The 24,486-nt window shown below is 46.1% G+C and overlaps 1 protein-coding gene across 1 annotated transcript; it reads right to left on the reverse strand.

Moving 5' to 3' along the window:
• Window positions 1-5,306: 5,306 nt before the first annotated feature.
• On the reverse strand, window positions 5,307-18,381 carry TMEM269 (transmembrane protein 269; the record flags this gene model as incomplete). Its single annotated transcript, XM_082859582.1, has 7 exons — window positions 5,307-5,443; window positions 7,972-8,172; window positions 8,811-8,954; window positions 9,649-9,746; window positions 13,463-13,588; window positions 17,035-17,159; window positions 18,367-18,381. The coding sequence occupies 7 exons, from the start codon at window positions 18,379-18,381 to the stop codon at window positions 5,307-5,309; spliced, it is 846 nt and encodes a 281-aa protein (XP_082715708.1).
• Window positions 18,382-24,486: the final 6,105 nt, after the last annotated feature.

Raw genomic sequence — 24,486 nt, forward strand, 5'->3', positions numbered from 1 at the left:
AATAGGATGTTTGTTTGCTCATACTTTAGGGTTGGGGCGCCTAGCCATAGAAGGTGGAGTCCAAAAGAACGTACTAGGCAGGCAAAGTTGAGGTGAGCAGAGGGGACCCTTTCTCCTTTGGGAGGAGAGCGGAGAGGAGAGGAGAGAGAGAACATGGCTGCTTCCAGATTTCATTCTTCCTGGGCCTAAAGCTCTGCAGACCCTAAGGTTTTAGCCACACGGGTATAAATATGTGGCCTCTGCTCCCAGATGAGCCACAACTCAGGTTAGAGGCTTGAAGCTAGGATTCCTGTCACCCTATGAATGTGGACAGCTAGTGGCAGGCTTGTACCAGCAGGGGGAGGGGAGTGAGGCGCTTTTGGTTTTCTATTTTAGTTTTTGGTTTTTCATTTTCATCTTTCACCTTATCAGGCCTAGAAGCAGAACACATATGGAAATGAGGCAGATCGCTCAGCGAGGGCACAAGAGCCAACACTGCCACCTCCATTACTCTCCACACTGGAAATGCCTGTATTTTCCCTAGTGGTGCTGGGAATATCTCCAGCAATTCCCATCTCCTTTGTCTCCCTGCTGCTCTGAAGTCACTGAGAATTCTTTTCCCATTGTTGTGTTTGTTTTAGGAATAAACTGCGGAGTTAAGGAGCTTGCTATCCCTGTGGAGAATGTGTTTTGAGAGCCTAAGTTATAGTCAAGGATTACCTCTACATAGATTATCCCCATAAGTAGTAATGAGGTTCTATAGGATCCTACTGAATTTGGGTTGAATGCAGATTTTTCAGTTTTGTGTTTTGGAGAAATGGGGGTTTGGAGTAAGCTGTCATAAACCTAAGGAAATGATGTATTAGTATGCTACAAAGAGCAGTTTTTGGAGTCAGATGACTTGGGGTCAAGAGCCATCTTTACTGCATTGGATAAGTTATTGACCTCTCCAAGCCTCACTCTTCTCCCATCTGTGTAATGGAATAATATTTTCTTCTTCTCGAGATCATTCATTGAGAAATAAGTAAGATAATGTATTTAATAACTACTCAGTAAATATTACTTTCCTTCCCAACTACCTTACTTCATGGGATATGTTTCAAATTTCAAATAACCAATTAACATATGAGCATTGGTTGGAAAGATTCTGATCCTTAGTTGGGAACTGCTTGTATTAACATGTTGCAGCCCTGGATATAGTTCATCCTAGAGAAGTTTTCTAGTATTGCAAACTGTAGGTGGTTGTAAAATCAGTTGAATAAATTGTGACCAGCTTTTCTTTTTAATGAAATAATAGAACAGATTGTAAAATAGCACATGTGGTAAGGATATTGTTTCATGAAGCTTTTGTTTCAGCTTTCAGTTTTTCACCATCGAGTATAATGTTAGCTGTGGGTTTGTCATATATGTACTTTAATACGTCAAGGTACATTCCTTCCATACCCCCTTTATTGAGAGTTTTTATCATAAATGGGTGTTGAATCTTGTCAAATGCTTTTTCTGCATCTATTGAGATGGTCATATGGTTTTCATACTTCGTTTTGTTAATGTGGTGTAGCACATTGATGGCTTTGTGCATGTTGGACCACCCTGCCATCCCTGGGATAAATCCCACTTGATCATGGTGTATGATCCTTAATGTATTGTTGTATTTGGTTTGCCAATATTTTGTTGAGGATTTTTGCATCTGTGTTCAGTAGTGATACTGGTCTCTAATTTTCTTTTTGTGTGTTTTCTTTGTCTGGTTTTGGTATTAGGGTGATGTGGGCCTTGTAAAATAGTTAGGAAGCACTCCCTCCTTTTCAACTATTTTTTGGAATAGTTTGAGAAGGATAGGTATTAATTCTTTGAATGTTTTGTAGAATTCACCTGTGAAGCCATCTGGCCCTGGAATTTTGTTTTGGGGGAGGTTTTTGATTACTGTTTCAATCTCTGCACCAGTGATCGATCTATTCAGATTTTGTTTCTTCATGATTCACTCTTGGAAGACTATATGATTCTAAGAATTTATCCATTCTTTCTAGGTTGTCCAATTTGTTGATGTATAGCTTGATCATGATATTCTCTTCTGATCCTTTGTACTTCTGTGGTATCTGTTGTTATTTCTCCTCTTTCATTTCTGAGTTTATTTATCATTACCTTCTCTCTTTTTTTCTTAGTGAGTCTAGCTAATGGTTTGTCAGTTTTGTTTATCTTTCAGAGAACCAGCTCTTAGTTTCATTGATCTTTCCTATTGTCTTTTCAGTCTCTATTTCATTTATTTCTGCTCTGATCTTTAATATTTCCTTTCTTCAGCAGACTTTGGGCTTCATTTGTTCTTCTTTTTCTAGTTTCTTCAGGTGTAAGGTTAGAGTGTTTGAGATTTTTCTTGTTTCTTGAGGTAGGCCTGTATTACTATAAACTTCCCTCTTAGTACCACTTTTGGTGCATCTCATAGGTTTTTTTTTTTTTTTGCGGTACGCGGGCCTCTTACTGTTGTGGCCTCTCCCATTGTGGAGCACAGGCTCCGGACGTGCAGGCTCAGCGGCCATGGCTCACGGGCACAGCCGCTCTGCGGCATGTGGGATCTTCACAGACCGGGGCACGAACCCGTGTCCCCTGCATCGGCAGGCGGACTCTCAACCACTGCGCCACCAGGGAAGCCCCCATCTCATAGGTTTTGGCATGTCAAAATTTCACTTTCATTTGTCTTCAGATAATTTTTATTTTTCCTTTGATTTCTTTGTTGACCCAATAGTTGTTCAGTAGCATGTTGTTCAGTCTCCATATATTTGTGATTTTTTTTCCCACCTTTCTTCTTGTAGTTGATTTCTAGTTTCATACCATTGTTATCAGAAAAGATGCTTGAGAAGTATGTTTTCTAAGTCTTGGCCTTCCCACTTGTTCCTAAGATCTGTTATATGTTAGAATATTCTATTTTATTTATTTAGTTAATTTTATAACAAGTTCTATTTTAGTTCTATTTTTTACTTTGATTCCTGACTAAGGACGTAAAGACATTGAATGGTTAGCATTGGCATCCTGAGACCCCAGAGCCAGAGTAGAAGTGTAGCCTTACTTTCATATAGGTAGAAGGAAGCACACGTCCCTCTGTTAAGTCAAGAGGCTCTTAGCTGACCTATAACTATCCTCATATTGCTAACCTAAACATTTTTTTGAGGCAATGTAGTATGATTATTATTGTTATAAACAAAGTACAATTTATACAATCAAATGTGTATTTTCCCGTTCAAAGCAGTCCTCTTGGAAGTCTACATATTTATTTTAGCTCTGCTGCTATGGCTCAAAATGGACATGGAAATCCTCTTTCAGAATTGCATCTTTTTCCTTTGAATGTAGTTCAAGTTTTAGATATAGCCAAAAATCCTTTGAGGCCAAATCTGATAGCTAATGTGGTTTTGGTTTAAGAAGAGGACATCACGGGCTTCCCTGGTGGCGCAGTGGTTGAGAGTCTGCCTGCCAATGCAGGGGACACGGGTTCATGCCCCCGTCCGGGAAGATCCCACATGCCGCGGAGCGGCTGGGCCCGTGAGCCATGGCCGCTGAGCCTGCATGTCCGGAGCCTGTGCTCCACGGCGGGAGAGGCCACAACAGTGAGAGGCCCGCGTACCGCAAAAAAAAAAAAAAAAAAAAAAAGAGGACATCATTGGCTAATATTGAATATTAGGTTTTTGGACTAAATTTGGTTGGTTCAGAGTAAAATAAGTATTTTTTGAGTACCTACTATGTCCAGGCACTGTGCTAGGTGCTGGCCTCTAAGAGCTTATGTGAAGACATTTCTCGACCTGGAGTTCCTAAAATATTTTGATGAAGGATAGCATCAGTGAAATGAGGGTTCAGCATTGAAGGACATCACACTAAAATGTCTGAGCCCATGTATATTTGTAAGAGTCTTACTACATTATAGTAACCTTGTATATAACTCACTAGAATGCACAACCAAATCAATTCATCAACAAAGTAAATGTTTTTGAGTGTGGGGCCCTGTGGCAGGCAGCAGAAATATGAAAATGTAAACTCAAGGAGCTTAAAGTCTAGTGGGAAACAGACATATTCATCTAACCATGAAAAAAATACAAATGGTGTAACAGAGATACAAACAGAAAGCCGTGGAGAAGAGGAGGGTGCTGTCTGTTCCTTTAGAGTCAAATAGCAATGTGGACTTCATTGGACTTTTATTTTTCATTTAATTTTAGATTTAATGCATATTTGCCATACACTTTGTTCTGCAAACTTCAAGAAGTTAGATCCGGGCTTCCCTGGTGGCGCAGTGGTTGAGAGTCCGCCTGCCGACGCAGGGGACACGGGTTCGTGCCCCGGTCCGGGAAGATCCCACATGCCACACAGCGGCTGGGCCTGTGAGCCATGGCCGCTGAGCCTGCGCATCCGGAGCCTGTGCTCCACAACGGGAGAGGCCACAACAGTGAGAGGCCCGCATAGCGCAAAAAAAAAAGAAAAGCAAAAGAAGTCAGACCCGAGGTAAAGGTGCTCTGGTGCCCTAGTTGAGGAAGGGGCGGAACTAAGCCAATAATCTGGTTCACCATCTGGAGATGGAAAGTCCAGAGGCAGTGCCGGGGGCATGGCTTTCAGTGGGCCTGAGTTCTTTGTGAGGTGCCGCTTTAGGGCTGCATACAATTTTATTTCTATTCAATTTGGATTTTAGAATATGAAGTGCCCTTTGAATATCTAGAGTTTAGTATTTTAGAGCTTAGGAAAAGAACACATACTGAGATCCTGGAGACCAGACGATGGCCTCAGGATGCCAATGTGTCTAATCTCTAAACAAAGCAAAAGGCAGAAGCTTTGATTGTGGAAATATGGAATTTTAAGTTACAAAATCCTACACACAAATTGGGCAATGTGATTGGCTGCTATCAGCTCCGCTCTACAGAGCCAGAGTCTGTAAATTTAAGAAACGCGTTAGTAAGCCCCACCTCACCACTGGAGTAATTACATTCAGGCAGGACCAAGGTGGAGGCTAGACCAACTCTGAAAGGTTTCACTCATTTCCAAGGGACTAACCTGAGTGCACAAGTTCACCCAGCTGGTAACAGGGATGGAACTCAAGCCCAGCCCAAATTTATCTTGGAAAAAATTCTGTTCTGTATGACATAAACAACTCGTCCCCAAGAGATTCAGAACCCTGAATAAAGAGGAAGAAGTATATAGGCCGCTGGCCCTACTATGGGTTGCTGTGGTTCAAGGCAACATGTATCTAGCACATACACAACATAGGGACAAGGAAACATTTAGTAAGGGTAAGGCGAGGCTTGGCCCAACATGCTGGCAGAAACCCCACAGAGGCCAGTGGGAGTGCGTAAGGCTGTTTAGTGTCTTCGGTGCTGCAGCTTAAGACGTGCTGCCTTGTGCCACAGAGCATCTGGAAAGAAGATGTAGGAGAGTGACCACATCAGGCAGTAAAAAGCAGTTAGTGACAATGGAGACAAAAACACCATGATGACACCTGGAAGAAAAAAGGCAAACACTCAATTTTTATGAAGCTGTCTTATGTGTATTTTCCACCCTGTACTTCCCATTCCCATCTTTCCAGCCTTCAGTTTTTTGGGTTTTTTTTGCTGTACGCAGCCCTCTCACTGTTGTGGCCTCTCCCGTTGCGGAGCGCAGGCTCCGGACACGCAGGCTCAGCCGCCACGGCTCCCGGGCCCAGCCGCTCCGCGGCATGTGGGATCTTCCCGGACCAGGGCACGAACTCGTGTCCCCTGCATCGGCAGGCAGACTCTCAACCACTGCGCCACCAGGGAAGCCTTGGCCTTCAGTTTTTACTCACAGAGCCTAAGACACTAAAACCAATGACACGTGATCCCTGCCTTTGCAGAGTTTGTCCCTGTGTAACTAGACAATTACAATCTAATGCAATCTCAGGCTCCATTTTGTCAAATTCAGATCAGAAGTCAGTCTTAGCCAAGAATAAATCTGAGTTGCCCAGATCTCTTGTTAGAAAAAAAAAACAAAGAAAAAAAAATATTCCTAATTGTTTCAAGTTTAACATGAGATAAGGGTCAATAAAATATTTTATGCATGCAGAAAAGAATTAACATAGCAGGCCTGAGACTGCTATCCTTAGAAAGGCCTGCTTGCAAGGTGGGCCTGGAAACTTGAATAGTGAACAGTTCCCTACACTGACACTTATAATATTCTGACTGCCTAGGACAGTTGGTTATTACCCCCCCAGAATACAGATTTGTTGGTTGTCCTGCCTCCTCTGGAATGGAAATGCATGAGTGATCCTGTAATGGATACCGCTGTGATGTAGTAGAATGAACATGGGATTTGAAGTCCCAAGACATGGATTTAGAAAAGTCCATACTTTGCCACTTATCAGCAGTGTGACCTTGGGCAAGTCACCTAACTTTTAAAAGCCTGTTTATTACCTTAAGAGAGGAATAATAATGCCTCTCACCCTCTGTCATAATGAGATCGACTGGGTAATGTGTGAAGCAACTTTATGGAAGTACTACAAACGTGAGATATTATTCTTCCCCTTTAACTTTGTTGCAGAAGTCTGGAGAACAAGTAACAATGTGAGATTTAATAGCAGAAGCTAGCCCCACACAGGGCCAGTTTAGATGACAGGTGAGTTTAGCTTTGCATGCTTCAAAGTTGACCAAACCAACTTTGTCCCTGTGTTACCATATCAAACTCAATTACAAATGTCAACCAAAATCCCTACCAACCTGACTGTGGTAATACTTTGATGGAGATGCAATTCATATGAATTAACTATGTCACTTTGACATTTATGCCAAATCTCTTCATCTCCACTGCAACCATCACCTCTCATCTGACAAAAAGCTGGTTTTCCTAATTCTATTCTTAGTCTCCTACAATCTATTCTCTTCATTACAGTCCAAGTGATCGTTTAAAACTGTGGCTCAGAAATCCCTTCAAAGGCTTGTCATTTGCCTACAGGATCCAATCCCCAATCCTGCCCAGTCTGCTCACTTCGCCGGCCTCAGTCTGTCACAAGCCCTCTCTCAGCAAGTCCAGCCACACTGGTGCACTAATGCATCCGGCTGTTCTTGCCTCAGAGCATCAAAAATTGTTTCCTTTTCTGAACCATCCTTCCCACCACTTGGCCAATCATCTTGCAGTTTTCATGTATTTTAAATTTTTTTCCAGTTTTATTGAGATATCATTGACATATAGCATTGTTATTAGTCCAAAGTGTAACAACAACGGTTTGATACTTGTATATATTGCAACATGATAACCATAATAAATTTACTTAATATCCGTCACCTCACATAGTTACACATTATTTCCCTGTGATGAGAACTTTTAAGATCTACTCTCTTAGCAACTTTCAAACAGCCAATGCAGTATTGTTAACTGTAGCCACCATGCTGTACATTACATGCCCAGAACTTGTCTTGTAACTGGAGTTTTTACCTTTTGACCACTTTAACCCAGATTTCGTTTAAATGTCACTTCCTTAAGGATCCTTTCCCATCCTTAAGGCATTCCAGTCTAAATTAGGTCACCCTCTGATGCCCTCTGAGAGCACCCTATAGTTTCACAGCACATCAAAACTATATATTTTTAGTTATTTCTGCCATGATTTGTTTGGTGTCTGTCTCCCCTATCGGACTGTAAATCCTGAGGCAGGAAGTATTTGCCTGGTTTACCGATTTGATTGCTAGCACCTCACATATGGTCAGTGTTCCCTAAATTTCTGTTGAACTTAGTGACATCCAACAAATATTTATTGAGCATCTACTATGTGATTGGCACAATCCTAGGTACTAGGAATTATAGCACAAATAAAAAAGAATCTTCTATCGGGGGGTGGGCAGGTTTAGTGTGTATAGACAACAAACAAGTAAATACACATCAGGTGATAATAAATTCTATGGAGAAAAGTAAAGCAGGGTGAAACAGAGGGGGAATGTGGGGACGAGGTACAGGGTAGCAATGAGCAGCAGTGACAATAAATGATCACTAGTGACATTTCAGAGCAGTATTTTCACTCACCTCCCAGATAGACCATTTTTTTCCAGTTCTCAGACTCCAGGATTTCGTCATGTGGGTAGTAGCTCTCGTCCATCATGAATAGAATCATGAATGTGGCCATGCAAGAGAGAATGAATGTGTTGCCTTTGGTCAGGAGGGAGGTGGAGGCCAAAACACAGGAAGCATAGGGGCAGGGTAGACCCTTGTATGTGAAGGGAACGCCTGCAGGGAAAGAAAAGATGGGGTTTGCTTCACTGCTCTAAAGCACCCACCAGAGGAAGCCCTTCTCTCTTCGGGTCTTCCCTGCCCCACATTCCAAATCCCCTAATCCCAGGGCAGTGGCCAGCCATAAAGCACTTAGTTATTTAGAGATGATGTGTGGGTTTTGCACTAGATCCTCAAGGTAAAGCAGGCAGCTAGGACCAGGCCTATGCCTTGGCCCCTAGGAAGCCTCTGTAGAGGGGTCCTTTGAGATCTTTCTGTCTGCATCTGCAATCCCTTGCGTTGTGAACTTAGGCAAGGTAATTACCCTCACCAGAGTTCAGTTTCTCCATCTGTTATGGGAAACTGGAGTATGACCTCTAGTTCTAGAGTCTGTGAATTCATATGCTCCATCCAAAGGTCACACTACAAGAAAAAGGCACAGCTGGTTCAAGAACCAAGGGTTCCCGCCCCTAGAACAGGTCTCTGCCAATGCAGCCTTCAGTCTCCAGTGGGCCTAGAGCAGGGGAGAAGGAAGGAAGGGGGTCTCCGTAAAAGGAAGGAAAGGAGTCAATTACTGCACCTCACGCTTCCGGCATCCAACAGCTTCTCCCCTCCATGGTTCCCTACCCTCAGCCATAAGGCTGGCTTCCACTCACCAGCTGAATAGAAACAGAGGCGGACTGAAATAGCCAACACGTAGATGATGGCCAGGAAGCCATTCAGAGGCCCATCCATGCCTAGAAGCAGGGCTGAGGCCAGGCCAAAGGTGGTGAAGACAGCAAAGTCATTCAGCTTGGCTCCTGTTGCAGAAGGCCAAGGTTAGAAGAACTTACACTCATATGTCTTATACTTTAGTCCCTTCTAGTGGGGGAGCTGGAGTGAGGACAAGCGGGATCCTGTTTGTCAGGTCCCTGAGGGGCCAGAGGGCAACAGCTGCTCCCCAGGGGGGCCTGTTGATCAAAGACTAGGATCTCCTTCTGGCTCTGCCTCAAACTGACCACATGGCCTTAGACAAGTCTTTCCCTGTCTAGGTCTTAGTTTTCCCATCCTTTAACACGCAAGGGTTGGACCACAATTGGGAACGTATTGATAAGCTGTGGAACCCTTTTTTTTCAAGCAAAATCTTGCATGGAAATATTTTGTCATATTTTAAACCAGCAGCTCTGCTTGGGGTAATTTTTCATTTCCCCACTCCCCCGTGACCACAACCACCACTCCCACTCCCAGATCCACCCTGAAGAGAGAGATGGGGCAGATAAGCCCACTGAAGGCCAGGACAAAGACAGCCAGCGATCAATAAGCGAACCAGCAGAGGAGCTAGATCTAGACTGTGGGGCTCACAAACTCCTGTTCAAGGGCTGCTTCTGCTACACTCAGAGGGATGTGAACAGGAGTGGTGACTCAAGGAAGCCTGCTGTATTTCAGAGGATGGAGAAGCTGACCTGAATGGGTGCTCCTGGGGTCAGGGATTATGAGTCTGAGGCCTGGACTCACCTGATGTGGAGCAGATGTTGAGGTGTCTGGTCATTGCCCCGATAGCCATGTCTAATAGAAAGCTGACCAAAAGCATCCAGGAGGCACAGGGGGACTTCCTAAAATGCAGGCCAGCAGGCCCCAAAGGGCGGCTCTTTCACAGTCTCCACTGGACTCCACCCCCCTCCCGCTATATGCTTCCTACGCTAGCACACATACACACCCCCCTACGTGTTCCCCACACTCACATCCTTTCTGATATGTGCTGCTTTACACAAACACACACACACACACACACACACACACACACACACACACACACACACACACACACACACACACACACCCTCACACATATCTACATCCCTTCCATACTCATTCTCAACCCACAGTCTTAAAGGGGTGCCCTCAACCCCCTCGCCAATCACCAAGGTCCCTTTCAGTTCTAAATTCCAGGCACATTCAGTGGCAAGGGGGGTCCTAGGCCTTAGTCCAGCCTCTACAACCATCTCAGATAAACCACTCCTCCTTCCTAGGTCTCTGTTCCTCCATCTATAAAATGAAGGGTTTGTACCAAATGATTTATTTAATAAGTATAGGCCTATTTAGATTATCTGTTTCTCCTAGGGTGAGTTTTGGTAGCTTGTATCTTCTATGGAGTTGGTCTGTTTCATCTAGGCTATGAAGTTTGTGGACATAGAGCTGTTCACAATATTCCTTTCCTATGCTTTTAATGTCCGTGTAATGATTCCTCCACTTTCATTTCCGACACTGGTAATTTGTGTCTTGTCTTTTTTTTTTGGTTAGCCTGGCTAGAGGTTTATTGATTTTATTGATCTTTTCAAAGAACCAGGTTTTGGTTTCATTGATTTTTTTTTAATGGATTTCTTGTTTTCGATTTCATTGATTTCTGCTCTAATTTTTATTATTTCTTTCCTTCTGCTTACTGCGGATTTAATTTGCTCTTCTGTTTCTAGTTTCCTAAGGTGGAAGCTTACATAATTGATTTTAGATCTTCCTTCTTTTCCATTTTTTCTAAGACTTTATTTTTTTAGGGAAGTTTTAGGTTTACAACAAAAATTGAGAGGAATACAGAGATTCCCATATACCCCTTAGCCCCACATATGCATAGCCTCTCCCATTATCAACATCACTCACCAGAATGGTGCATTCTGGCCTTGGTACATACCAAGGATGAACCTACACTGACACACTGTAGTCACTCAAAGTCCATAGTTTACCTTAGGGCTCACTCTTGGTGTTATACGTTCTATGGTTTTGGATAAAAGTATAATGATATATATATATCCATCATTATAATATCATATAGAGCATTTTCATTGCCCTAACAATCCTCTGTGCTCTACCTATTTATGTCTTCCTAAACCCCTCTGGAAACTACTGATCTTTTTATTGTCTCCATATTTTTGGACACATATTTTCTTTTCCAGAATGTCATATAGTTGGAGTCATATAATATGTAGCCTTTTGGGATTGGCTTCTTTCACTTAATAATATGCATTTAATGTTCCTCCATGTCTTCTTAGGGCTTGATAGCTCATTTCTTTTTAACACTGAATGATATTCCATTGTCTGGATGTACCACAATTTATCCATTCATCTACTGAAGGACATCTTTGTTGCTTCCAAGATTTGGCTATTATGAATAAAACATCATAAACATCCAAGTACAGGTTTTGAACGTAGTTTTCAATTCATTTGGATAAATACCAAGGAGTGTGATTGCTGGATTATATGGTAAGAGTATGTTTAGTTTTGTAGGAAACCACCAAACTGTCTTCCAAAGTAGCTGTACCATTTTGCATTCCCACCAGCAATGAATGAGGGTTCTTGTTGCTCCACATCCTCAGCAACATTTGTTGCTATCAGTGTTCTGGATTCTGGTCCTTCTAATAGGTGTATGGTGGTATCTCATTGCCATTTAATTTGCATTTCCCTGATGATATATGATGTGGAGTATCTCTTCATATGTTTAAATGCCATCTGGATATCTTCTTTGGTGAGATGTCTGTTAAGGTCTTTGGCCCTTTTTTAATTGGGTTGTTTTCTTATTGATGAGCGTAAAGCTGTGTATATTTTGGACTGTAGTTCTTTATTGGATGTATTTTTGCAAATATTTTCTCCCACTGTGTGGCTTGTCTTCTAGTTCTCTTGATGTGGTCTTTTACAGAGCAGATTTCTTTTCTAATATATGCATTCAATGCTATAAATTTCCCGCTAAGTACTGCATTTACTGCATCTCACAAATTATGATAAGTTGTATTTTCACGTTCTTTTAGTTCAAAATATTTTTTTAAAATTTCTCTTGAGACTCCTTTTCTATCTATGTATTATTTAGAAGTGAGTTGTTTAACCTCCATTTATTTCGGAATTTTCTAGTTATTTTTCTGTTATTAATTTCTAGTTTAACTCCATATGACCTCAGAGCATACTTTGTATGATTTCTATTTTTTTTAATTTGTTAAGGTATGTCTTACAGACCAGAATGTGGTCTATCTTGGTGATCGTGAGAAGAATGTGTATTCTGCTACTGTTGGATGAAGTATGCTATAAATATCAATTAGATCCAGTGGATTGATGGTGCTGTTCAATTCAACTATATCCTTACTGATTTTCTGCCTGCTGGGTCTATCAATTACTGATAAAGGGGTATAGAAATATCCAACTATGATAATACAGTCATCAGTTTCTGCTTGTAGTTATATCAGTTTTTGTCTCATGTATTTTGATGCTCTGAATGACTTCTAAGATACCTTTCAGACCCTACATTCAAGGATTCTATGTTTCTTTCCAGCACATGCTCCCAGACTCCTGAAATCAGCTACCACAATCTCAGACCAAACTGCCCTAGGAGGCCATACGCAAGTTGACACCCTGACAGCAATGCTTGGGTGGCCCAGCAGAAGCAAACAGAGAGCCTGACCCCAGACCTCAGCTGTCCCCAAACAACCTTAGTATTTCCTTTGTTTAGACCCATACCTACGTGTCTAAAGGGAATTGGGCCCAGTATTATGGCATAAAAACTACACTCCTAGAAGATTAGGTTGAACTAAGAAGACAGCGATTTTCTGCTGCAGGTATGCCCCACTTTATGAGACCCCAAAAACCCAGACTTAGAGAATCATATAATTTTCAAACTGGAAGGGAACTTAAACATAATCAGGTAAAATCCTCTTATTTTATGGTTGAGAAACAGATCCAGAGAAGTCACTTGGTCATGGTTATAAAGAATCAAACAGATTAGGAGTATGTTATTTGCATTATAAAGGACTTATCTTTAAAGAGCTGATTTCCCAAAGCCATTGAAATATGATTCAATTTATAGAAACATAATTTGCCTACAGCTTTTTTGGGGGGGCCATATACATGTCTCAGAGTTTCCAGAACAGTGCTAATTTCAAATATTCTGCCGGATCATATGCTCTAATTTAACAATCAAAAAAATTTAATGGTCGCCTGCCTACCCAAGGATTGTGCAAAGGCTACCAGAACAGAAATCTCAAAATCTCTTGATTTTCTCATAAAACCATTCTAGATTGACATAGCTGGAAGGAACTATAGAGATCATAGTGGAGCTGCTTGTTTTAAAGATGGAGAAACTGAGGCTCAGGATATGACCTAGCTAAGGTCACATATCAGGCTGGTGGTAGAACTGAGGCCAGGATCTTGACCCCTTGACTCCCAACCTACTGCACTCTCTCCTGCCCCCAGTTGATCTGTACGCCTCAGAGCTTGGCTCTCTAGACTCCTCACTCCTTCCCTCATGCCATTGGCTCCAGCTCTTGGCTAAGAGCTTGCTGGGCCCCAGACCTACTTGCAGAAACTGCAGAAGATGGATAAGAGCCCCAGGATCATGTTGGCCACGGACAAGGCACTGGCAACATCCTTCCAGGAAAATTCATTCATCTGGGCGTGGCTCTGCTCTTTGGTCAGGAAGAAACTGGTGTGCTGACCTGGGGCCCAGGGGAGAGGGACAAGGGGTTGTCAAGGTCAAAGAGTCCCAAAAGAGGTTCCCAGGGACCCAGTAGCTCCTGTTCCCCTAGACCTCATCCCAGAGCTGCGCCCTCCCAACATGGTTTCATATTGGTAGATGGAGGAGACCCAGGAGGTAAGACAAAGGTGCTGAAGATGAGCGCCTGGGGAAGTTCAATAGCAAAGTGAGTGAACCAGCACGACCATAGCTTCCACCCCTCTATGACTACACCCCTTGCCCTACAGCACAGACCTCCCTCTAGCCCATATGCTGACCCTCCTGGCACTCCCATGGCCCAGGGTCCAAGGGGTATGCGCCCTTCCCCCATCTGAGAGATGAGCCCTTGTCATAGAGACCTTTATCATAAATGAGCCCTCCTTTTTTTTTTTAATTATAAAGCTACTTTTAATACTTTGGAGTGAGCCCCACAGGAACAAAAACACTGGGAAGGGGTATGCGCCCTTCCCCCATCTGAGAGATGAGCCCTTGTCATAGAGACCTTTATCATAAATGAGCCCTCCTTTTTTTTTTAATTATAAAGCTACTTTTAATACTTTGGAGTGAGCCCCACAGGAACAAAAACACTGGGAAGGGGTAACCCCCTCACCCCCAGGAGTGGCCCAGGGGGAGAGAGGCCACCTGAAGGGAAGGAAGCACAAAGGGCCCGCTGCAGACTCAGGCTCCTTTGTCCTGGAGGCCACGCTCACTCCCTCAGAAAGACAGGGCTGTGGCTGAGGTGCCCCAAGTGTTAACAGGGGAAGAGATGAGCAACAGAAAATGAATATGGACAGCGCTAAATAATTCACATGGCACTCCCACCACGTTCTCTCTTCTGATCCTGACAACCTTAGGAGATGGTGCTATAATTCTCCCCGTTTCATGAATGAGGGAACTGAGGTCCTGAGAAATGGAGGTATTTGCTCAAAGTCACACATTAGGTGAGGAGAATCAATCCCTCCTGTTTTATTTATTTATTTTCGGTACGCGGGCCTCTCACTGTTGTGGCCTCTCCTGTTGTGGAGCACAAGCTCCGGACGCGCAGGCTCAGCGGCCATGGCTCACGGGCCCAGCTGCTCCGCGGCATGTGGGATCTTCCTGGACCGGGGCACGAACCCGCGTCCCATGCATCGGCAGGAGGGCTCTCAACCACTGTGCCACCAGGGAAGCCCAATCCCTCCTGTTTGATTCTAAATCTGGTGCTTCTTAAAGGGGGCATAATCTCAGCAGCAGGAGGTTTGTGGGGTAGGAGGTTTGTGCAGGCAATGAGGGAGCTCGGATGGCCAGTCTGGCTGGGCAGCTACGGCCTCCCCGTGCAGGAGTAGGCCCTGCCCAGGCCTCCTCCCTTCCCTCAGCCTCTCTCAGCAGCAGGGAATCAGCTGGCCCTGGCCATTTTCACAGTCTCTCTGTGTCCGTTTTCGCTCTAAGACCAAACATGTGCACTCCTTACACATACACTGTCTGTGAAACTTTCTTTTGGAGAAAGAGCCCCAGCGTTCTCTGAAACAGGGAGGCCCCACTGGTTGTAAACACACTACCCACAAATAGCAATCCTGCACGTGAGTAAAATGTACAAGTTCCAAGGTGTTTTCTCATTTAATCCCCACTCATTTTCGAGGTGAGGAAGCTGAGACTCTGCCTCCATACAGCCCCAGGCCCTTCTGGTCTGGGCAAGAGCTAAGACAAATCATGGTCCTTTCCCATAAATACTGCCACCAGTATGTCAGAGGCTGAGAGGGGGCCGGACTTGGAATTTGGGGCTCGGAGTTTATCAGGCAGCACGGTGGAGCTAACTGCTCCCATAGGCCAGCTTCATTCACCAAGGGTATCAGTAGCTACAATGCCAAAGCCACTGGGACTCCTGAGACCTTGTCATGCCAGGTCCCCTCAAAACCTAAGACAGGGAAGCAATGCTAGTCCGAGAAATCTGGGATGGGAGGGGGGCAAAGGATTGGATGCCTGCTCCCTCCCTATCAACCCTTCCCTCCTGGTCTGTCTTGAGTCTCAGGGCTGACCCGAGCAAGACCAAGCACCTCTGTTCCAGCCTAGTCTGCACCTGGAAGAGCAGCATCCCAGCATCTCAGAGGCAGTCAGCAGATACCTGGGGTGTGTCCACCAAGTACGAGACACACCTCATCTATACTACTACATGGTTTGGTTTTTTGGTTTTTTTTCTTTTGTGGTACGCGGGCCTCTCACTGTTGTGGCCTCTCCCGTTGCGGAGCACAGGCTCCGGACGCGCAGGCTCAGCGGCCATGGCTCACAGGCCCAGCCGCTCCGCGGCACGTGGGATCTTCCCGGACCGGGGCACGAACCCGCATCCCCTGCATCCGCAGGCGGACTCTCAACCACTGAGCCACCAGTGAAGTCCCTGGTTTTTTTTTTAATTAATGTGCAATTAATTGTCTACTATAGTATCTCTTTCATTCACAAAGCACTTTCACCTCTGTGGTTTCCAATGGCCCTGTGAGGTCTGCCAGGTAAGGCAAAGAAGACTCAGAGAGGGGAAGAACCTTGTTCAAGGTCACACTGGAAGTGGCAGAACAAGACTTCCAACTTCACCGTAAGTGTTCTTTCCTGTGTACTCTGCTGTCTACCAACCAACAGGACTGATCGTAGTATTCGTTGTAAGCTCAGACTGAGCAAGGTGCTGGGGAAAGCCCTTGGTCCCTGCCTGGACCATGGAATTTACAGTCTGTTCAGGAAAACAAGACTCATGCATGCCTGTGGAGACTTACAGACAGTTCATGGTGGTAACTCATCTTAACAATGGGGAAACTGAGGTTTCAGAACAGTTAAGCAACTTGTTCCAGCAAATGGTGGAGCTGGGATTGGAACTGGGCCTCCTCTTCCCCAATTAAAAGCCGTTTGCAGCACAGGCCCCAGGTATGGAAGGATGTGGAGCTGAGAGTAAGAGCTGTTGAAATTTAGAGAAAAAAGGAAAAATCCATTCATTCAGCACTTGGTCTTGGGACAGAGAAGATTAAGACCTGGTCTCATCTCTCAAAAAGCTCAGTCTGGCAGAGGCATTCAACCCTGCACAAAAGAGGAGGTGACAAGGCTGCTGAGGGAGCACAGAAGAGGGGCCCCGCCTGTCAGGGGGCTCAGAGGAGGCGTCTCAGAGGAGGGGGTCAGAGCTGAGGCCTTGCCCAGCAGTGGCCTGCAAGACTAGCTCACGTCACTCCCCGGCTCCTCGGAAGCCATCAGTGGCTCCCCAACACCCTCAGGATGGAGTCCAGCTCCTTCATGTGGTATGCAAGCCCTTCGTGACGAAGCCTGCTCGACTCTCAGCCTCCTCTCTCCATCGCCCCATGACCCCTTCTCTGCCCCGCTCTGGTCTTGGGTTGGGTGGTGGGCCTCTTTGGGAAGCCTGACACCCCCTCAAGTCTTGAGCTGCTCCTCCTCTGCACTGCCACATCTGCTTGTGCTCGCCGCGTGACACTTGGCACTCTGTATTGGCACCGCCTATGTGGTCTTCCTTCTGTACTACAGGGGAAGGAACTTGAGTGCCGACCGAGGTCCCCTGTGCCCGGCATGAGGCCTGACAACAGAAGTTGTTCAATGATTGTTAAATTAATAGAGCACTCTGGTGCTTGCCCGAGATCCTCTCCCTGCACGGAATCACTCCAAGCCTGTGTAGTCTGTCCTGTGAGAAGCCTTCTCAAGTGAGCAATCCAGCCCCTCAGCACACCCAGCATCTACCCAACGTTTATGATCTTTATTTGCCGATGCCTGCTGTGCGCCAGGCCTGTGTGTTCTGGGCACCCTCAGGAGGCTGGGAGTCTGGTAGGGGAGGCAGATGTGTGTAGGGACGGTGACGGCAGTGTGGCAACTCTGGTTGGACAAGGGGATGTCCGGTTGCTGAGGGTGTCCAGGGAAGACTAAGTCTGGGGTGGGGGCAGGGGAAGGCTTGGCCAATGTGATATTTACGGAGGGTCTCCGGGCATAAACAAAGGGGGGTGCTTCCTGGCAAAGGAAATTGCAAGGGCGCAAGCCCAATGAGGAGGCTGGGTCTCAGGGAGACAGGGCTGCCGGGAGGCAAAGCCGGCAGGGAGGCCACAGTTGTGATAGCTGCTGTGACCTTGCCTTGCCGCTGGGCGGGCAGTGATGTTTATTTGGTAAGGGGGTGTCTTGATCAGATGTGGGTTGGGGGTGGAGGGTGGTCTCGAGGGGAGAGGCTGAAGAAAAGGAAACCAGCCATGAGACTGGTGAGTGAGGAGAACGAGGTGAGCGAGCAGAAATGTCCGACGCTGGGGCTGCTAGCGGAAGAAGAGAGGAGAGTTGCGTGGGACCCGGCGATTTCTCAGGAGAGGCAAGGCGTGGCGAAGTCGGTGCCTTGCCTGGAAACCCGCGCAGCGTTGGAGCGAGAAGGCCCCAGGCGGCGCTCCCCCGCGGGCGGTGAGCCACGCGCACAGCCCCTCGAGTTAGAAACGCCCCGCCCCCCACTGGCAGCCCCCAATCCATCCCGCCACCCTAGAGGCCAACAGCCCGACAGGGAGCCGGCCTCCTCCCGACGCCGGTCTGTCCGAGCTGGAGACACCGGCGCTCCCCTCCTCGCCCCTCCCCTGCCGGCTGTGCCGCGTCCTGGACAACAGCGACGGCGACGACGCCCAGGCGAAAAGATGGAAGAGACGGAGCCAGACGGAGCCGGGGCTGGGCGCCCGCGCTTCGGAACAGCTCCTTCCCCCCAGGGCCGTGGTCGCCGACAGCACCCTGGGGGAGGCGCGTGCGACGCTGCGGCTGCTTACCTGGGGACCAGACATTCTTAGATGGGGTGGGGGCCCGCACTCCTTCCCCGCTTCCTGGGCGGTGGAGAGGGGCCAGCCCAGGAGAGGGAGAGCCACGCCGTCCCAAGCCTCTCACCACCCACCCTCGGCTGTTAGCTCACAATCCCCGAGGGGCAGGGGAGGGGCCACGGGGCTTTAGTTGGCAGGAAGAGGGGCCTCAGTTTGCCGGGGAGCCCTAGGTCTTGCAGCGGCGCTGCAGGGGGAATGGAGGGATCTGAGAGGAGGGGACTAGTCTAACATGGGGAGCGTGGGCAGGCTTGGCAGGAGAAGAGACCAGAGTGCCCGGCGTGTGAGAGGGAGGTGGGCTGGAAGGGAGTTGCGGGGAGATAAGGCTGTAAAGGGATGCTGGGGTCCAGACTGTGAAGGGCCCCTAGAATGTAAGCCCCCTCCGTGTGGGCAGGGCTTTCGCTGTGCTCGGTGCACTGCTGTATCTTCGTGCCCATAAGAACGCTTAGGCATAAAGTACGTCCCCCAGCCGCCATACTTGTTGGATCAATGACAAGCTGAGTAGTTGACACTCAGGCCTGAAAATAGGAGATTTTAAGTAGGGAAGTGACATGGTCAGGTTGGTTTAGAAAGATTATCCTGGCAGCCAGCATGGAGGAAAGCTGTGTAACACTGCATGAGCTGAGGGGGGCTGGAGCAAAGACATACTGTTGGACAGCAGCAGAAAGGAATGAGTAGTCGGACCAGGAGCCACTGTGAGATGGAATGTCAAGAGTGTGGGAGAGGAGTGAGAGGCAGGAGGCAAGAGCCTCTCTGAGGCGTTTAGGTTCCGCAACTGGATGAATATGTGCCACAGAGAGAAACGTGTTAGTACTGGGTAGGATCCCAAGCACCAGTTCTAATACCTGCCCCACTTTCTCCGACCTACCCAGTTGCTAAGTTCCAGCAGCAATAGCTTCCAGGGCCGCACAGAATATGCGAAGAGAAGGGGTGGAGCTCGGAGGTCAAGTGACTCTGCTTCACCTTGCAGCCTGGAGGGGGAAGAGAAGTATAGGACCTAGCCTGTCCCGAGTGGCTACTAGCCACTGGGCACTGTGCTCAATGCTTTACAGACGTTATAGTCATCTTGCTGGATTTTCTCAAATGCCCCTGACGTTAGTATTAGCATTCCCATCCTCCAGAAGAGGAAATGGGCACTACTCGATTTTACTGAAGGTTACACCGTTATTAATTAGTGGATCTGAGACCTGAACACAGTTTGACACTTAAGTCACACCTAAGGTGTTTGAGAAACTAAAAGGGAGAATCAGGATGGAGGCAACTTCAGCTGTGCTGGGAGTCCAAGCCCAAGAGTCAGGTCAGCTCCTTTCTGTCATTTGTATTTCTCTTCATTTGTCCAGGCTACATGGACCGTTAAAGTGGCAAAATAAAAATGGTCACATAACGATCATAATACCGGCTTTAACGTTTAGCCAGATTTACATTCCAGCTCTAACACTTGGCAGATGTGTAAATTTGAACAAGTTACTTTGGTTTCCGCAACCAAATCTGTAAAATGGGATTGCCGTGAGAATTAAATGAGCTTATATGAAATGCTCAGCACAGCGCAGCAGCTCAGTCATCATCATCACCATCATTCTAAGGACATGATCATGCCTCTGTTAGCCTGGACATCCCCAAGGCTTCCTTCAGAAGAGGGAGACGAAGTAGGGAGAGCTAAGAAACACCCTCCTCCCCAACCACCAGAAGTTTCTAGCTTCCTCCCGTTCTGGAGAACAAGAACAGTAGGGTGACTGTCTACACTTGTACTAACATGATAGCCACTAGCCACATGTGGCTCGAGTACATGAAATGTGGCTAGTCCGAATTGAGGCAGCTGTACATTTACCAGAGTTTGAATACTGAGTTTAAAAAAAATACATAAAGTAACTAATTTTTAGTATTGTTTGTTAAAATGTTAATATTCTTATATACTGGGTTAAATTATTAAAGTTAATTTCACCTGTTTTTCCTTATTTTTTAATGTAGCTGCTAAAAAATTTTAAATCACACACGTGGCTCACATTCTATTTCTCTTAGCTGCATTGACTTAGACGCCCTGCAGGATATAAGTACGGAGCTGCAGATGTCCATCCATCCATCCATTACTAGAGTATTTATTATGTGCCAGGCACTATTTTAGGTGCTAGGGATATAGCAATAAACAAGACAGACACTGTTTCTGCCCTCAGAGAACTTACACTCAAGTATGGGGCAAAGGCAACAAATGTCATATAGTCACGAAAAGCGCCATGGAAATCAAAACAGGGTCAGCAGTATTTTGATGTGAGAGGAGTTGGTACTTCTGATAGGGTAATGAGTGAAGTGATATTTGAGCAGGGACCTAAATGTTGAGAAGACACAAACCATGAAAAGACCTTGGGGGAAAGGTTCCAGGCAGATGGAGCTACAAATGTAAAGACGCTGGAGCAGGAACAGGCTTGATGTGCTGACGAGCTGAGCACAGTCAGTGGGAAATGCAGTGAGTACTGAGAATGGTACATCACATGGAACCTTGGCAAGAGTTTGGACTTTATTCTAAGTGTAATGAGAAATTTGGAGGTCATTTTTTACAGAGGTATTATAACCTGACTCACATTTTTAAGAGAATGACTACAGTCTCTGTGGAAACAGAATGAAGGAGGGTGAGAATGGAGGCAGGGAGGCAAGTTAGGAGGCTACTGCATTCGTCCAGGCTAGAGATGTTGGTGGCCTGGACTAAGGGGGGAGGGGTGGAGGTGATGAGCAGCAGTCAGATGTGGGATGTATTTTGAAGACAGAGCTGAGAAGACTTGCTGATTGGTGTGGGAAGAACAAACAGAATCAGGATGACTTGGGTTTCTGGCCTCAACAGCAGTGTGACACAGGTGTTGATGGAAAGAGAGGGACTGGTAACAAAACAGGTTTGGGGTATAACTCAAGACTTCCATTTTGGGCACGTTAGGTTTGTAATGACATCAAGTGAAGCTGTTTGTTCGATAAATGAAGTCTGCATAAAACTCAGGGAGGGATCAGGACTGGAGACACACATGTGAGTCAAGAGCATACGGGTGGCATTTAAAGCCATGGGAAATGATTAGATCACCTAGTAGAGAAAGAAAAGAGGGCCAAGAGGGCCCTAGAGCAGTCCAAACTATAAGTGTCAGGAGACAGAAAAGATGCAGTCAGTGAAGCAGAAGACGGTAATATTCCAAATCAAAATGAAGAACAAAGCTTTTCAGTAGGAAGTAGTCCACTGAAAAAAATGCTGCTTGGACCACGGAAGTCTAATTACTCCAGGCACTTAGTAGCTCCTCCCTCCCAAGCTCTGACTCCTTTAGGGAATGAACCCTATCTTGTATGTGGGGGGTTTGCACATGGGCTTTAGTGCCAGAGATGTGGGCTCAATTGTTTTTAAGCTGTGTGACCTTAGGTAAGTTACTTATCTTCTCTGGACCTTGATATACATCGTCTGCATGCTCATCACTAAATACTTAAGTGAACTACTCCTACAGTATCCCATATGCACATGTTACTCTGTCACTTTTGTATTTTAACTTCTTCACACCTCTATGTAGAGATATTCTAGGACTGTCCTAATCGGCCAAAACAGGTTATGGTTATAGCTATGGTCAGACTTTAATCAAATAGTAATGTCTGAGCCTGACCTCTGCCACTTTTTATCTGTGTAACCATGGGCCAGTTGCTTAACGTCTGAGAGGCCCCAGCTCTGTAAAATAGGACTACTGTATAATACCTCATAGATGGTGGATTATATAAAGATTAAATCAAACAGTTGGCTATGCTTGGCAGGAAAGAAGCTCACTTAACAGTATTTATCATCTTTGTGTCTACGCCACCAATGCTCTCAATACTGGTGGACTGACTGGTAACTTGAGAAGGTAAGGACACACGCAAGCCTCCCTCCCTCCTGGGATGCTAATGTGGGGAAAAGGAGGTAGTGCCAGCTGCTACACCCAGTGAGCCGGGCAGGGCCGGCATGGTGGATTATCGAGGCAAATACAGATTGCTAATTACTTCGGAAAATAGCAGGGATGTCTTCCTCATCCACATTTTGTTGAGTGGATTCCCACCATCCACACTCTTTTTTTTTTTTTTTTTTTGCGGTACGCGGGCCTCTCACTGTTGTGGCCTCTCCCGTTGCGGAGCACAGGCTCCGGACGCGCAGGCTCAGCGGCCACGGCTCACGGGCCCAGCCGCTCCGCGGCATGTGGGATCTTCCCGGACCGGGGCACGAACCCGCGTCCCCTGCATCGGCAGGCGGACTCTCAACCACCGTGCCACCAGGGAAGCCCCATCCACACTCTCAAGCCAGAAATTCAAGCATTATCTAAGATTCTTTCCTTCCACTCATTGTGCCACATCGTATTAATTAACAAGATGGCGATCTACTGTACTTTCAAAATGCCATACTTCATCAAGCCTAAGATGCCATCCACTGTTAAGACAAACCATTATTAAACGATGACATACTACTGACATCTAGAAGCATCTAGGTCTGAGAGATTAAAACGTGGGGGAAGAAAAGTACATTTACAATTGATGAAATACAACACCTCTCAGTCCATCACCATCTTTGTTCAAACCTCCAACATCTCTTGCTTGGACTGGGCTGGAGGCTCCCAGTGGTTTCTCCCCCACTCACCCTCCACTGCCAAGATGAGCTTTCTAAAAAGGCCAATTTTACCAACTCCCTACCGCCAACCCTTCAATTAGCTCTCCTCTCCTACCGCCTGGCCAATATTCTTCACTGTGGCTGCAATTCCCCAAATGTCGTATTGCTTCTTGTCAGTGTCCCCCACGTGCTATTTTTTTGTCTAGAATTGCTTTTCATCCGATTCCTCATCTACCTACCTCCTAGCTGTTAGAAGTAAGAGTGTTCTGGCTGGGACCTAGCTCACTCCACCCTTCCTGACTGGCAGGATTACTCTGGTCGATATGGCTTGTTAAGTGGATAGCCCTTTGTTCATTCACAAATAAACTCCATCCAAAAATAAACCCTGCCCTAACCCCCAAAGACAACCTTCCTACAGAGACGACAGTTGGAGCCTCCAAACAAGCTCTAACTCTTGCTTCTTTTTCAACACCCAAGCAGGTGTCAGCTCTTCCAAAAAGCCTTCTCAAATTCTCCAAGCTGAGTTAAGCAGCCCTCCCCGGTGCTCCATGATATTCCATGTGCACCTCTATCATAGTCCTTCTTATACCATGTTGTAATGGCTGACTTGCTTTCTCCCCCACTAGACCGTAAGCTTCCTAGAAATAGGGGCCTGTCTTACTCACCTGTGTCATTCTCCAGAATCTGGAACCTGGAAGGCACTTAATACTCAATAATTAAGTATTACTCACTTATGGATGGATAGATGGATGGATGAGTGAAAAATGGTTACTGTTTATAATCACTGGGTCCTAGTCCCCCTAGGAGATGCTACCACCAAAATCACTTCACAATGCCACTTTCTCTAAGCTTGGTAACTGGCTTAATCAGGAAAGCACAATGGCACCACCTGGTGGTCAGTGCCAGGAGCACACCTTATTGAACGGAAGAAAGTTTGCTCCTGAATCACACTGCTCTCTGTTCCAGTGGTTAGGATAGATGTCAAGGGTGAGGTGGATTTGCATTTTCAAAAGATCAAGCTGATGACTGAATACAGAATGGACTGGAGAAGGGACCAGAGGAGGAAGCAGGAACACTAGGGGAGGTTATTCTGTCAGAGCTGAGAGTCGTGTCCAGATCTGTGACTTCAAAGCCACCAAGCCTAACCACTTTGTAATACTGCCTCTTCCAGCCACAGCCTTCCTTCTCCCTCTCAACTGAGCACTGCGGCACACAGATTCTAAGATTCAAGGATTTCCACCTTCTGGTATTCATACCCTTAGGTAATTACCTCCCTTGAGTGTGGGCTGGCCTAGTGACTTGTTTCTAATTAACAGAGCACAGCCAAGGTATGAGATGTCACTGCCGTAACTTCCATCCTGCTAGCAGACTCTCATCCTTGTTGGCTTTGATGAAGACAGTTGCCATGTTAGTAAGACTCATGTAGCAAAGAACTAAGGGCAGCCTCTGGCTAACAGTTCATTAGTTAACAGAGCTCCACA

The sequence above is a fragment of the Leucopleurus acutus genome (genome assembly GCF_964270905.1).
Source record: "Leucopleurus acutus genome assembly, chromosome: 2".
Classification (NCBI taxonomy): domain Eukaryota; kingdom Metazoa; phylum Chordata; class Mammalia; order Artiodactyla; family Delphinidae; genus Leucopleurus; species Leucopleurus acutus.